Here is a 14,364-nt window from a genome sequence, read left to right as displayed (position 1 = left end):
GTTGACATTTAATTTGAAGGTGGCTGTCGATTTCTGGCAGACCTCTCAGTGAATTGCATGAGTTAGCCATAAAATACAGAAGCCACTCAGTAAAAGTTATTTATTTCAAAAACTGCTGGGTGTGAAGAATTGTCCCAGGAGAGCACTGGGCACGGTGCTTAGAGAATACATTCTTCTTGCTGTTAAAGGCTTGCTTGTGAGGGTCCTCGGCTGTTGACAGAAAGGTGCCCTGTGATGAGATTTAAAGGCCACGAATCCCAGTCCAGGTGAGGACGCGGCTTGGGTGTTTGCTGCCCCCAGCTGTTGCGCTGAGGCTCTGCTCCCAGGACTCTGGTCACGGGGCGGGCGGCAGGGCCTGCAGGTGCTGTAGCAGCTGCTCGCAGTGGGTAGGTGAGCGATGCTTATGGAGGACGGCCTCCATCTCTCTCACCAGGAGGTCAGGGAAGAGGACACCGCCTGCTTTGAGGGCCTCTGCAAAACAGGGAAACACCTTTATGACGCCAGGAATAAACATTAAGCCAAGCTCAGCTTCCCATTAAAGTTAGAACAGCCGTAAGCAGAGCAGACTGCAGAGCAAGGGACGTGGTCGGGGGTTAGGAGGGCACTGCGTAATGATTAAGGGGTTAGTTCTCAAGAAGACATAACGATCCTTATCAGTATGAGCCCAGTAATAGAGTGTCAAACAACGTGAGGCAAAACTGACAGCTGCTAGGAGAAATAGATTAATCCACTACTGTGGCTGGAGACTCCCATGCCCCTGTCTCAGAAACGGGCAGATCCAGCAGGCAGGAAATCGGTAAGTACGCCCAAGCGGACCCCAAGAGCACCATCAATCAATCAAATATCTATAAACTATCTCATCCAACAGTAGCCGAGTATACGTTCTTCTCAAGCTCCCATGGAACAGTCACTAAAATAGACCACATTCAGGGCCATAAAACACACCTTCACAAATATAAAAGGACAGAAATCATACAATCTCTGCTCTCAGACAACAATGGAATTGAACTGGACATCAGTAACAAGGAGATAACTGGAAAATCCCCAAATATCTGGAGGTTAAACAACACATTTGTAAACACCACAACGGTCAAAGGAGAAATCTCAAGGAAAAAAACATTTTGAACTAAATGAAAATGAAAACACAACTTATCAAAATTTGGGGGATGCAGTGAAAAGCAGTGCTTACAGGGAAACTTATACCATTGAATGCACACATTAAAACAAAGATCTAAAATCAATAATCTAAATCACCACCTTAGGAAACTAGAAAAAAGAGCAAATTAAATCCAAAGTCAGCAGAAGAAGAATCAGAGCATAAATCAGTGAAATCTGCAACAGAAAATCAACAGAGATCATCCACGAAACCCAAACTTGGTTCTCTGAACAACTCTCTGCCCACAAATCTGATAACCTAGGTGAAATGGACCAACTCTCGGAAAGGCATAATCTGCCCAAACTCACATGAGAACAGACAATCTCAGTAGACCTATATCTGTTAAAGAAATTGAATCACTAATTAATAACCTTCCCAAACAGAAAGCACCAGCCCCAGTAGGTGAACCAGATGAGTTCAGTGGCGAATTCTACCAAAGCTTTAAGGAAGAAATGGAACCAATTCTCTGCAATCTCTTCCAGAAGACAGAAGCACAGGGAACACGTCCTAACTCATCCTATGAGACCAGCATTACCCCTATACAAACTCAGAAAAAGATGCTACAGGAAAAGAAAACTACAGACCAATATTTTCTCACAAACATAGATGCAAAAATCCTCAACAAAAATTAGCAAATCAAATCCAACAATGTACAAAAAGCATCACACACCAAGACCAAGTGAGATTTATCCCAGGTATGCAAGGCTGCTTCAACATTTCAAAAATCAATTAATGTAACCCATCACATCAACAAGCTAAAAGAGGCATCACATGATCATATCAACAGATGCAGAAAAGCATTTTGACAAAGTCTAACACCCGCTCATGAGTAAAAACATTCAGTAAACTAGGAATAGAGGGTAACTTCCTCAACAATGAATATCTATGAAAAAACCTACAGTTAACATGACACAGGGTAAGAAACTTGAAACTTTCCCACTATAATCAGCAACAAAGCAAGGATGTCCCCTCTCACCACTCTTTTTCAACAGCAAACTGGATGTCCTAGCTAATGCGATAAAATAAGGAAATGAAAGATAATATACACATTAGCAAAGAAGAAATAAAACTGTCTTTGTTTACAGATGACATGACCGTTTATGTTGAAATTGGAAAGAACTGACAAACTCCTGGAACTAATAAGTGATTAGAGCAAGGTTGCAGGATACAAGGTTAACATACAAAAGTCAATCACTTGGACTTCCCTGGTGGCACAGTGGTTAAGAATCCACCTGCCAATGCAAGGGACACGGGTTCGAGCCCTGGTCCGGGAAGATCCCACATGCCACGGAGCAACTAAGCACATGTGCCACAACTACTGAAGCCCGCACGCCTACAGCCTGTGCTCCACAACAAGAGAAGCCACTGCAATGAGAAGCCCGCGCACACAGCAACGAAGAGTAGCCCCCACTCGCCACAACTAGAGAAAGCCCGCGCGTAGCAACGAAGACCCAAAACAGCCAAAAAAAAAAAAGAAAAAAAGTCAATCACTTTCCTATATACCAGACATGAATGAGTGCAATCTGAAATTAAAACAATACCATTTACAGTAGTACCTTCCAAAATGAAATACCTTGGTATAAATCTAACAAAATGTATAGAAGATATGAGAAAATTTACAAGACTCTGATGAATGAAATTAAAGAAGGACTAAATAAATGGAGAGATATTCCATGTTCATGGACAGGAAGACTCACTATTATCAAGATATCAGTTTTTCCCAACTTGATCTATATATAGATTCAATGCAATCCCAATTAAAATCCCAGCAAATTTTTGTGTGGATATTAACAAACCAACACAATATTGAAGGAGAAGAGCAAGGTTGTAGCACTGACACTACCCAACTTCAAGACTTTCTATAAAGCCACAGTAATCAAGACAGTGTGGTACTGGCAAATAGATCGATGGAACAGAACAGAGAGACCAGAAATAGGCCCACATAAATACTGTCAACTGATCTTTGACAAAGAAATAAAGGCGATACAATGGAGCAAAGACAGTCTTTTACAAATGGTGATAGAACAAATGGACATCCACATCCAAAAAACAACAAAAAAATCTAGACACAGACCTTACCTCTTTCATGACAATTAACTCAAAATTGATCACAGACACAAATATAAAACTCCTAGAATATAACATAGGAGAAAACCTAGGTGACCCTTGGGTATGGCAATACTTTTTTTAGATAAACACCAAAAGTATAATCCATGAAAGAAATAATTGATAAGCTGGACTTCATTAAAATTAAAAACTTGCCACAGATTGAGAGAAAATATTTGCAGAAGATACATCTGATACATATGGAAACACAAAAGACCCCAAATAGCCAAAGCAATCCTCAGAAAGAAAAACGGAGCTAGAGGAATCAGATGCCCTTTCAGACTATACTACAAAGCTACAGTAATCAAAACAGTACGGTACTGGCACAAAAACAAATATAGATCAATGGAACAGGACAGAAAGCCCAGAGATAAACCCACGCACCTATGGTCAACTAATCTATGACAAACGAGGCAAGAATGTACAATGGAGAAAAGACAGTCTCTTCAATAAGTGGTGCTGGGAAAACTGGACAGCTGCATGTAAAAAAATGAAATTAGAACACTTCCTAACACCATACACAAAAATAAACTTGAAATGGATAAAAGACCTAAATGTAAGGCAAGACACTATAAAACTCTTAGAGAAAACATAGGCAAAACACTCTTTGACATAAATCACAGCAAGATCTTTCTTGATCCACCTCTTAGAATAATGAAAATAAAAACAAAAATCGACAAATGAGACCTAATTAAACTTAAAGCTTCTGCAGAGCAAAGAAAACCATAAACAAAATGAAAAGACAACCCACAGAGTGGGAGAAAATATTTGCAAATGAAGCGACCGACAAGGGACTAATCTCCAAAATATACAAACAGCTCATGTAGCTCTATGTCAAAAGAAAAAACAACCCAATCCAAAAATGGGCAGAAGATCTCAACAGACATTTCTCCAAAGAAGAAATACAGATGGCTAATAGGCACATGAAAAGATGCTCAACATTGCTAATTATTAGAGAAATGCATATCAAAACTACAGTGAGGTATCACTTCACACCAGTCAGAATGGCCATCATCAAAAAGTCTACAAACAATAAATGTTGGAGAGGGTGTGGAGAAATGGAACCCTCCTACACTGTTGGTGGGAATGTAAATTGGTACAACCATTATGGAGAACAGTACGGAGCTTCCTCAAAAAACTAAAAGTAGAACTACCATATGATCCAGCAACCCCACTCCTGGGCATATATCTGGAAAAAAACTCCAATTTGAAAAGATACATGCACCCCAATATTCACAGCAGCACTATTTACAACAGTCAAGACATGGAAGCAACCTAAATGTCCATCGACAGATGAGTGGATAAAGAAGATGTGAGAATATTACTCAGCCATAAAAAAAGAATGAAATAATGCCGTTTGAAGTGACATGGATGGACCTAGAGATCGTCATACTAAGTGAAGTAAGTCAAAGAAAGACAAATATCATATGATATTGCTTATATGTGGAATCTAAGAATATTATACAAATGAACTTATTTACAAAACAGAAATAGAATCAGAGATGTAGAAAACAAACTATGGTTACCAGCGGGGAAAAGAGGGGAGGGATAAATTGGGAGACTGGGATTGACACATACACACTACCGTATATAAAATAGATAACTAATAAGGAACTACTGTATAGCACAGGGAACTCCACTCAATACTCTGTAATGACCTATATGGGAAAAGAACCTAAAAAAGAGTAGATATATGTATATGTATAACTGATTCACTTTGCTGTACAGCAGAAACTAACACAACATTGTAAATCAACTCTACTCCAATAAAAATTTAAAAAATTAAAAATTAAAGGGAAACAAAAAAATTAACAATAAGTCTTAAGAAAGACATATCTGATAAAGGACTATTATCTATAATATACAAATCTTAAAACTCAACAATATGAAAACAAACAGCCCAATTAAAAAATGGGCCAGGGACTTCCCTGGTGGAGCAGTGGTTAAGAATCCACCTGCCAGGGCTTCCCTGGTGGCGCAGTGCTTGAGAGTCCGCCTGCCAATGCAGGAGACGCGGGTTCGTGCCCCGTTTCGGGAAGATCCCACATGCCGCGGAGCGGCTGGGCCCGTGAGCCATGGCCGCTGAGCCTGCGCGTCCGGAGCCTGTGCTCCGCAAATGGGAGAGGCCACAACAGTGAGAGGCCCGCATAACGTAAGGAAAAAAAAAAAAAAAAAAAGAATCCCCCTGCCAATGCAGGGGACATGGGTTCGATCCGTGATCTGGGAAGATCCCACATGCCACGGAGCAACTAAGGCCGCATGCCTAGAGCCCTGTTCCACAACAAGAGAAGCCACCACAATGAGAAGCCCGCGCACCACAACGAAGAGTAGCCCCCAAACACAGCCAAAAAAAAAGAGGGGGGGCAAAGACCTTAACAGACACCTCATCTAAGAAGATACACAGATGTAAAATAAGCCTATGGAAAGATCCTTCACATGATATGTCACCAGAGAGATGCAAATTAAAATGAGATATCACTGCACACCTATCGGAATGGCCAGAATCAGAACACCACATGCTGGCAGAATGGGGAACGACAGGGACTCTCATCATTGCTGGTGGGAATGCAAAATAGTGTGGCCACTTTGGAAGACAGTTCGGTGATTTCTTACAAAAATAAATATACTCTTACGATATGATCCAGCAATCACATTCCTTGGTATTTACCCAAAGGAGCTGAAAACTTACATTGGCAAAAAACCTGCACACAGATGCTTAGAGAAGCTTTATTCATAATCGCCAACATTTGGAAGCAATCAAGATGCCCCTCAGTAGGTGAATGTATAAATAAACTGGTTCATTCAGACAACGGAATATTAGTGCTAAAAAAAAAAAAAAAAGAGCTCTCAAGCCATGAGAAAACATGGAGGAATCTCAAATGCTTATTACTAAGTGAAAGAAGCCAATTTGAAAAGGCTACAGACTGTATGATTTCAAGTACACGACATTCTGGAAAAGGCAAAACTATGCAGACAGTAATCAGTGGTCGCTAAAGTTTGGGAGGGCGGGGAGACACACACAGGTGCGGCACAGAGGATTTTCAGGGCAGTGAAACTATTCTGTATGATACTATGAATGTAACGATGGATACATCTCATTATATACTTGTCCAAACCACACAATGTACAGCACCCAGAGTGAACCCTAACGTAAACCATGGACTTGGGGTGACTGTGGCGTGTCTGTGAGGCTTACTGACTGGACCAGATGCAGCACCCGGGGGGGCTGCTGATCATGGGGGAAGCTGTGCATGGTGGGGCGCAGGTGTGAGGCAGTCTGTGTACCCGCTGCTCACTGTCTGTACGAACCATGAGGTCTGTACGAACGGGGAGGGCGACGGCTGGCCAGGAACCCCAGTCGAGCACACGTGCCCTGGTGCAAAGCCAAGGCAGACAACCCGTCTGCTCTCAGCTGTTGCCATTGTAAGCAGTTTCCATTGGTCTCGAATTCACAGTTTGTTTCCGTTACCCGGAAAGCAGCAACGTGGTGCCCTCACTCAAAGCACAACGGGGCACCTGAACTTGCAGGTGGCCTGGGCAGGGGCTCTCAAAGGGTGCCCCCAGGGTGCTGGGGGCCCTGAGACCCTTCAGAGGGTGTGAGTCAGAACTCCGTCCACAGTGACACGAAGGGCATGACCCCCGGCTCACGGGGCACCCTCTGCACTGAGGGCTCAAGGCCAGGGCGGCACGAGCGCTGGCCGGGCTCTGGGGAGTGAGTCACTGCAGGAGTCAGTTAATGTCCTCAGAGAAGCATAAAAATCATCTACTTTATGAAATCTCAACCCTTGAGCACCCAACTTTTAGTAAACTCATTCCGATGAAGTCTGGATTTTCTAGGGACTGACAGCGTCTGCCCTCCACCGAGCGCCCAGCTTGAGTGGTCACAGACCACATGTAGCTGGATCTGCGCTCTGTCCGCTTCCTGGTTGTCCCTCCTCTGCGTCCTTCTCGTTCTCCTTTCTTGACTTCATTTGGGTTCTGTGAACGGTGTTTAGATTCCACTCTAAACTGAAGTGTGTTTATGGCCACCTCAGCCATGTGGCTTCGCTCACACGTCGCTGGTGGTTTAGGGGATATGACACGTGTCCTTCCTTTTTAGCTTTTCAACACCCTGGGATGGAATTGGAGGCACACGCGTGTGCAATGGGGCCGTGGGCCGGGCAGCCCCCAGACACCGCTTTTACTTGAAAGAACGACCAGTGACAACTGACTCGTTATTCAGACTTGGGGACTCAACAGGATGCTTTCTTGTAGGCGAATGAAGTGACGGTATTTGTGGCTGATGATGAAATTAAAGCTCTCAAGCAGTAAAATCAGAATTATAGAAACTTGTTTCTGCCACCAAAAGCCTGACAGCCTCCTGAAGCTGTTCTTCCCAAGACTTTTCTGAGCTTGACGCCAACAGTGACTTTTTGACACTGAGAACAGAGCGTGTCCACGTTAATGAGCACGCGGGGCGGATAGATGGACTTGAGCGGAACGGGTGTGGTTCCACAGTGGCTCCAGAGTCTACACTCCAAGGAACCTTGAGGAGACTACCACCTGTCCAGTCAGGGTGTGGTAAGGAAGAGGACCGTTATCAAGATACTCCTCTCTTCCAACTACATCTGTGTGGGCCATTTGTTTTTCACATACTTTAACCAAACGACACACATCACAACCGACGCAACACAGAGATGTGCGTCTGGTTGTTTTCTATCAGCTCGAAGTTAGAGAGATTCACAAAAATGTAAAATAATGCCACTGTTCTTGTTATTTTGCTTTACAAAACACATCTTTCAAAACCACGTTATTTATGTTAAAATGCAATGGGTTGTTATTTTAAACAAATTAATCAGTACCTTAACATTCTCTCAAGTTTTAACTTCTACCACGGTGAACACCAGGGGCCGTAACCCACAGGACACAAGCTCGTTGGGACCCGCAGTAACTTGGAGGACATGGGTTGCAAGACTGCGGGCCCAAGGGAGTCGGGGCGCCTGGCCAGCTGCTCCTGTGCGGCTGGCCCGCGTATGGGGATGAAGCTCTTACCGAGAACTGCGTCCTGGATGGCGCTCTCAGGGTCATCGAGGTACACGAGCAGCTCCCTGTACAGTTGCTGAATGTTGCTCTGGTAGTAGCACTTCCCGGCCTCGTTCCCAACACGCTCCAACCAGGTGACCAAGGAGGCGGTGGCCGCCAGCCTCACCTCGTTGGAAACGTCATCCAGGCGTTTTAAGAGTTCTGCAAGGAGGGGCCAGACAGGAGTGTGAGGAGAGGTTCCAGGGCAGGCGGCTCCCAGCTAAGCTCCCAGCACTTGTGCAGCACCGGTCCCTGGCCTGGGAAACCCACAGGCGGGTGCTGGGGAGGGGCTGGTGGTAGCGGGTGTCCCAGAACCCTCGGCCACTCTGGCCCAGGGGTGGACTCCGTGGACACGGAGTGAAGGTGTGGGCATCTTCGCCCTCTGACCTGCAAGGCGGCTGGGGTCCCCCCGGCTCCGAGATGCTCAGACTCAGAGTCACACACAGGCCTCACGCCCCATCCTCCCCAAGGAGCAGACGGCACAGGAAGGGCGTCTGCTGACCCCACTTTCTGCCCACCGTGGCTCTGGGGACAGAGCTGAGGGCCCGGTGACACGACGGCCACCAGCTACGTCAGCTGTGTTTCTGCTGAGCCTCTGGAACCAGATGTCCCACTGCTGAAAGTGGACGAACAGTCCTTCCTGGCCCGCAGAAATGCTTCCTGTGAACGGGTGAGACTTCTATCAATGTGTGCTCTTCTCACAGATCTCCACGACGCGTCTGCGGGCCTCTCACTGCTGTGGCCTCTCCCGTTGCGGAGCACAGGCTCCGGATGCGCAGGCCCAGCGGCCATGGCTCACAGGCCCAGCCGCTCCATGGCATGTGGGATCTTCCTGGATCGGGTCACGAACCTGCGCCCCCCCGCGTCCCCTGCATCGGCAGGCGGACTCTCAACCACTGCGCCTGTGGGCCTCTCACTGCTGTGGCCTCTCCGTTGCGGAGCACAGGCTCCGGACGGGCAGGCCCAGCGGCCATGGCTCACGGGCCCAGCCACTCCACGGCATGTGGGATCTTCCTGGATCGGGGCACGAACCCGCGTCCCCCCGCGTCCCCTGCATCGGCAGGTGGACTCTCAACCACTGCGCCACCAGGGAAGCCCCAAACATTTATTCTTACACATGCAATAGGTTCCAAGATAACACTTCATTCTAGCCGTAGGGGGCAACAGATGTTATGGCAGGGAATCCAGATGTTTACACAGGAGGGGCTAAGGGTCACCACTGCCTCAGGCGTGAGGAGCCGCTTTTTGCCAGATTTGTTAATCCCGTCTGTGGGCAGGGCCCTTCCCACGGCCTCTGCTCTCAGCATCTCCAGTTTCTTCGGCTCCTGTTTCTGCCGGCACGCCTGGTTGCTTCTTGCCACCCTTGGGGCTAGACGTGGCCCCTGCCGCAGGAAGTGCTCAACTCCTTTGGAACAGCTGTTACCCTTGTAGATTTCCACGATCCGGCACTGAGGGCCTGTACCTTCCGCCTCCCCGGGCATGGGCACACCCACCAGCCCCTGAGCTTCTCGGCTGCAGGCCCGCCTCCAGCGACGCTGCTCCGCTCGGGCCGGTTTCACTTCTGTGGCCGGGACTCATCGGTGCTCTCAGGCTCCAAGAGGCAGTGACAAGGGGGACGCGAGGCAGGGCTGCAGCCCTCACACCGAAGGCCACGGGGTGGTACCCCGGCCGCCGTGGGCGTCTATGCTCCCACCCACCCCACAATTCCGGTCCACAAGACGTCTGTCCTGTTTCTCGTGCTACGTTACTTATTCAGTGACATTCAGTGACGTCATACCTGTCACCAACCTGACCAGAAGTCAAAGTAGCATCTTCTATTTCTCCTACCAAAGAAACAACTGTCAAACAAACAGAGGCATATGATTGGGAAAAGAAGAGTGTCCTACCAGGATAAATCTTGATGAATTTGTCTGGATCCATCACACCACCAGAGGTCTTTAAAAATACGTTAACGATTCGGCACGAAGTTAATCGAGTCGCCTGAGAATCTTCTTCCAGGCTGCTTAGAATTTGAGGCGTCAACATTTCCTGCACTTCCTGTATCTGCAATAAAATAAAGCACACAAGCTGGGGGTCACGGCTGGTGCCACCCTGGTGACAGAGACTGCTACTCACGCACTGTGTACTTTGCCCGTCACTGAAGAGACTTGGTTTTGATGCAAGTATGATTGAGTCTGGAAAGCTACTTTGAAATTTCTATGTAAGAAGCAGACCTGAATCTTGATTTTAAAATCCAGATAATTTGAACATTGGTCAGTTGGTTTTTAAAAACTCTGTTATTCAGAAGGTCTTAGGCACCGATCCTACACAGCCCACTACCTACTAGCAGGACTGGGTACCATGTCCAGTAAAGTCTGGGGGGCGCATTTCAACTTAAGTAACAGCTATTCAGGTACCACATTTTCCCTGCTTCCACTGTTTCCTCAATTCCTCATCTAACTGGAAATATGAGTACAAACAACGCTCTTGAGTCAGACTCCTGTGATGAAATTCTTTTCTTGTAAACAGTAACAATCGCTTAAGAAAACCCCCAGGTGACCAAAGGAAACAACGGGCTTTTCCCCCAGACCTCTGCTCGCCCTCCGGCCCCGTCGTCCCGTCCCCTCAGTCTGTCTGGGAGCATCTGCTGCCGCTATCAGGACAGGAGACTCAGGTGAGCGCTCTTCACCTGCGGCAGGTGTGCCAGGCAGGCCCCGCAAGCCCAGAGCACAGCCTGTTCCCCTCTTGGGTCCAGGACGCACGAGCCCTACCTGCTCATCTGACAGGACCCCGCTGCTGACAAGCGCCCAGAGGCAGGACACGGCCGCTGTACGGATGGCCGCAGCCGTCCTCCCCGCGTGCCACTGCAGATTGGGGACAAAGATGTCCTTGATCAGGGTGTCCAGGTAGCCATGGAACTGTCTGGAGCAGAAGCAGGAGAGAGTGGGTGAGGGGGGCACCCAGACTCCCCGAAGGAACCGCTTCCATTTGGGAAACAGACTGGGCGGAGGGAAAAGGCCAAACAGACAAAACAAGCGGAAATCGAACACTGGACGTTGAACGAGAGCCCCCACTCCCTGGGGTAGTGGCCAGGGAGGGGACGTGGGGCTCTCTCTCACGGCTATCACGGGGCAGAGCTGCACTCGGGCTCCTGCCACCTCTCCTGGGACTGGACCCTGGGGCTGGGGGTGGTATTCCAGCCTCCCTCCCACTCTGTGGCCAAGGGGCTTCCCCAACACCCCTCCTGGATCTAAGAAAAGGGTGGCCGCGCTACCCCGAGCACCGATGGGGCAGCAAGTCACTCCCACAGGCGGCGACCTTACAGAGACGGGCCTCAAGGTCCCTGCAACCACGTGACCATGCCTGCTACCTTGGCAAGAGGGCACCCTGGGGCTGCACGTACGGTCCCATGTGTCAAGACACCGGGAGACACGGATGTTCCCGCCAACACAGTCAGGGACCTTCCTCTCGACATGCCGTCAGGACAAACACAAAGCAAAACAAAATCCCAGCCCTGAGCTCCACTGGCTGGCCTGGCCACCCGGCAGCGGAGCCACACGTGAGGCCCCGTGCAAAAGCCCGGGGAAAAGCCTCAGTCCTCCGTACGACTCCTGTACCCCACGGGCCTCTGCTGATGGAGCAAGACGGATTCTGCTGAACAAAGGACTCATTGACTTGCTTCCCAGGGTCATTCCGGAGCACGCTTCACAGGGGGCTCCTGTCTCCAGCACCAGCTGCTTTGGGACCTGGACCAGCGTGAGGGCCTGTGAGCCCAGGGCTGCTCCATGCCCCCAGCAGGGGGCACTCCTGAGCCACCTGCGCTTCCGACAGTGGACCTGGTGCAGGGCGACCCACACACATTCAAGGTTTTCTACGTGCTTTAGTTTTTTAGCAAGGAGCTGCTGTTCCCTGCAAAGGATTCACCAGGGGACTCTCTGGAAAGCTCAGCCCCATGTCCTGGCTGAGGCGGCCCAGGTGACGTGGCCACGAGGGCCTGAGGGCCGAGTGCTGGCCGTGAGACTCCAGTGATATGCTGGGAGCAGAAAAGGCACTGGACTCCCCAAGAATGAGTACCCTGCGTCCAGAGGACGCACACCTGTTCAAACGCAGCTGGGCCCCGAGACCAGGAAGCCCAGCCCGGGCAGGCCCACGGGCTCCTCCAGCGCCACCAGCATCCAGGCCTTGCCCTGCGGGAGAAGCTCTGTAACATCCCGCACTAGGGAACGGCACTGGGCAGTGTCTGGGCGCCCAGAGAGGGGAGCAGGCCTCCTTCACTGGGGGATCACACTCCAGCCAGGATGGCCCTGCCCCTGCTGTCCTCTGGCTGGGAGCCCTGCACCACCTGGGTGTGCCAGTGCCAGAGGCGCTTTCGGGGGTGGGGTGGGGTGAGGGAGGGCCGCGGTCCTTTGCTATCTCAGATTCTGCAACTCTGTAACCCTGAGGTTCAAAACCTAGCAGGTGTTGCTTTCCAAAATCTTTCCTGCCTGTAAAAACAGTTAATACTTGCACTAGATAATTGTAAATTGAACAACTTTCTTCTCCTGATAGCAGTTTCTTTCCACAGGAAGACTTCAAGGGCAGCTTCTTGAGGGAACTCAGTTCAAGAGTGGGGGCTTCTTTCCTGGGGGTTGACTGTCCTCAGGGGGACGCAGCGGAGCAGGGGCCCCGAGGGGTAGTGACTGATCCGCTGGCTCTCTCCTCACGGGGCAGCTGCCAGACCCAACTCAGTAACCTTTTTATAGTCTCTTCTAACCCTTGAAGTCTTTGCAGACAAGCAGGAAATAAAATTTCCTGCAATACAATGGGCTGGCTAGAGGCCCAAGAGCAGAGATCAGAGTAACATCCAGAGAAGTGAAGTCTGAATAATGACCTGTTATTTCCCTAGGAAAGTCCAGGACAGGCCGACGACAAAGATTTGCTCCCTCTCAGGGAATGGGTCCCCAAAGAGCAAAGAGCATCTCACTGCCTGACGCCCCACAGCCCATCCTGCCAGGACGCTGTGTCACTTTGCAAAGGGAGAGGGCGGGGCCTGCAGACTGCTCTGCTCCGGGCCTCACATCCAGCCTGGGCCGCCCGCCTCCTTCCCTTCGGAGCCCCGAGCTGGAGGCCCGGGAGTTTATGCTGCCTCAAGTCCCTCCAGAGGAGAGGAGTTTCCTAAGTTCTGACCTTAACGGTCATTCAGTCAATTCTCTGTGAGGCCTGAAAGGTATCAGAAGCCTTTTAAAGCTGAGAACAGCTAACATATAAACCATTAGTAGTTAATGTTCCCTAAAACTTTTTCATTCAAGGGAATTTTAACGACCACAAGAACGCGAATGATTTAGTGTCTCTGCGGTGCACTCGCTGCAGGGACTATGCCGCTTCCCTGGGGCGCTGGCTGGGTGGGGAGTCGCACGACAGCAGGACCCAGAGCTCAGGGTCACCCCGGGTCCCACCTGAGACCTCAGTGCGCGGGCACGTGGGGACCACTCGGCCGCAGCACAGCGTGGGGGGCAGCGTGGGGGGCAGCGTGGCGGACCGCGTGGGGGGGCAGCGTGGGGGACCGCGCGGGGGGCAGCGTGGGGGACCGCGCGGGGGGCAGCGTGCTGGGCAGCGTGGCGGACCGCGTGGGGGGGCAGCGTGGGGGACCGCGCGGGGGGCAGCGTGGGGGACCGCGCGGGGGGCAGCGTGGGGGGCAGCGTGGCGGACCGCGCGGGGGGCAGCGTGGCGGACCGCGCGGGGGTGGAGCCGACCTACCCCTGCGAGTCCACCGTCTCCCGGGCTCCCAGCAGCAGCCCCGACAGGGTGGAGAGGAGCTTCAGGCGCATGGGCGGGTCCCGGGCTGGTTGGAGGCAGCTCCTGAGGATGGGGACCAGCTGGGGCAAGGCTTCTCCGAGGGCAGGGCCTAGAGCACAGACAGGGGCCTCATTCCGACGTGGCAGGAGGATGGGAGGACGGAGCCCCGCAGCCGCTCTGGCCGCGAGCGGAGGTGCATGCTGGGCACGGCCAGCGGACATGCATCCTCAGCTCCGGGAAGGATGCTCTCAGCACAGGACGCCAGGTTCCGCCTCTCCCTTTGACCC

The 14,364-nt window shown here is 50.3% G+C and overlaps 1 protein-coding gene across 1 annotated transcript in view; it reads right to left on the bottom strand.

The window, feature by feature from the left end:
- Positions 1-334: 334 nt before the first annotated feature.
- DNAAF5 (dynein axonemal assembly factor 5) overlaps positions 335-14,364 on the bottom strand; it is a 35,728-nt gene continuing 21,698 nt past the window's right edge. The window contains exons 9-13 of the mRNA XM_007467081.1: positions 14,039-14,186; positions 11,074-11,224; positions 10,210-10,366; positions 8,294-8,485; positions 335-471 (exon numbers count right to left, since the gene is read on the bottom strand). Coding sequence (XP_007467143.1) covers positions 335-471; positions 8,294-8,485; positions 10,210-10,366; positions 11,074-11,224; positions 14,039-14,186 — 785 coding nt within the window. The remainder of the gene's footprint in view (positions 472-8,293; positions 8,486-10,209; positions 10,367-11,073; positions 11,225-14,038; positions 14,187-14,364) is intronic.

Source organism: Lipotes vexillifer, unplaced genomic scaffold (genome assembly GCF_000442215.2).
Source record: "Lipotes vexillifer unplaced genomic scaffold, Lipotes_vexillifer_v1.1 scaffold1701, whole genome shotgun sequence".
Lineage (NCBI taxonomy): Eukaryota > Metazoa > Chordata > Mammalia > Artiodactyla > Lipotidae > Lipotes > Lipotes vexillifer.
Note: the sequence above shows the minus strand (reverse complement) of the source record. Positions and strands in the feature narration are given on the sequence as shown.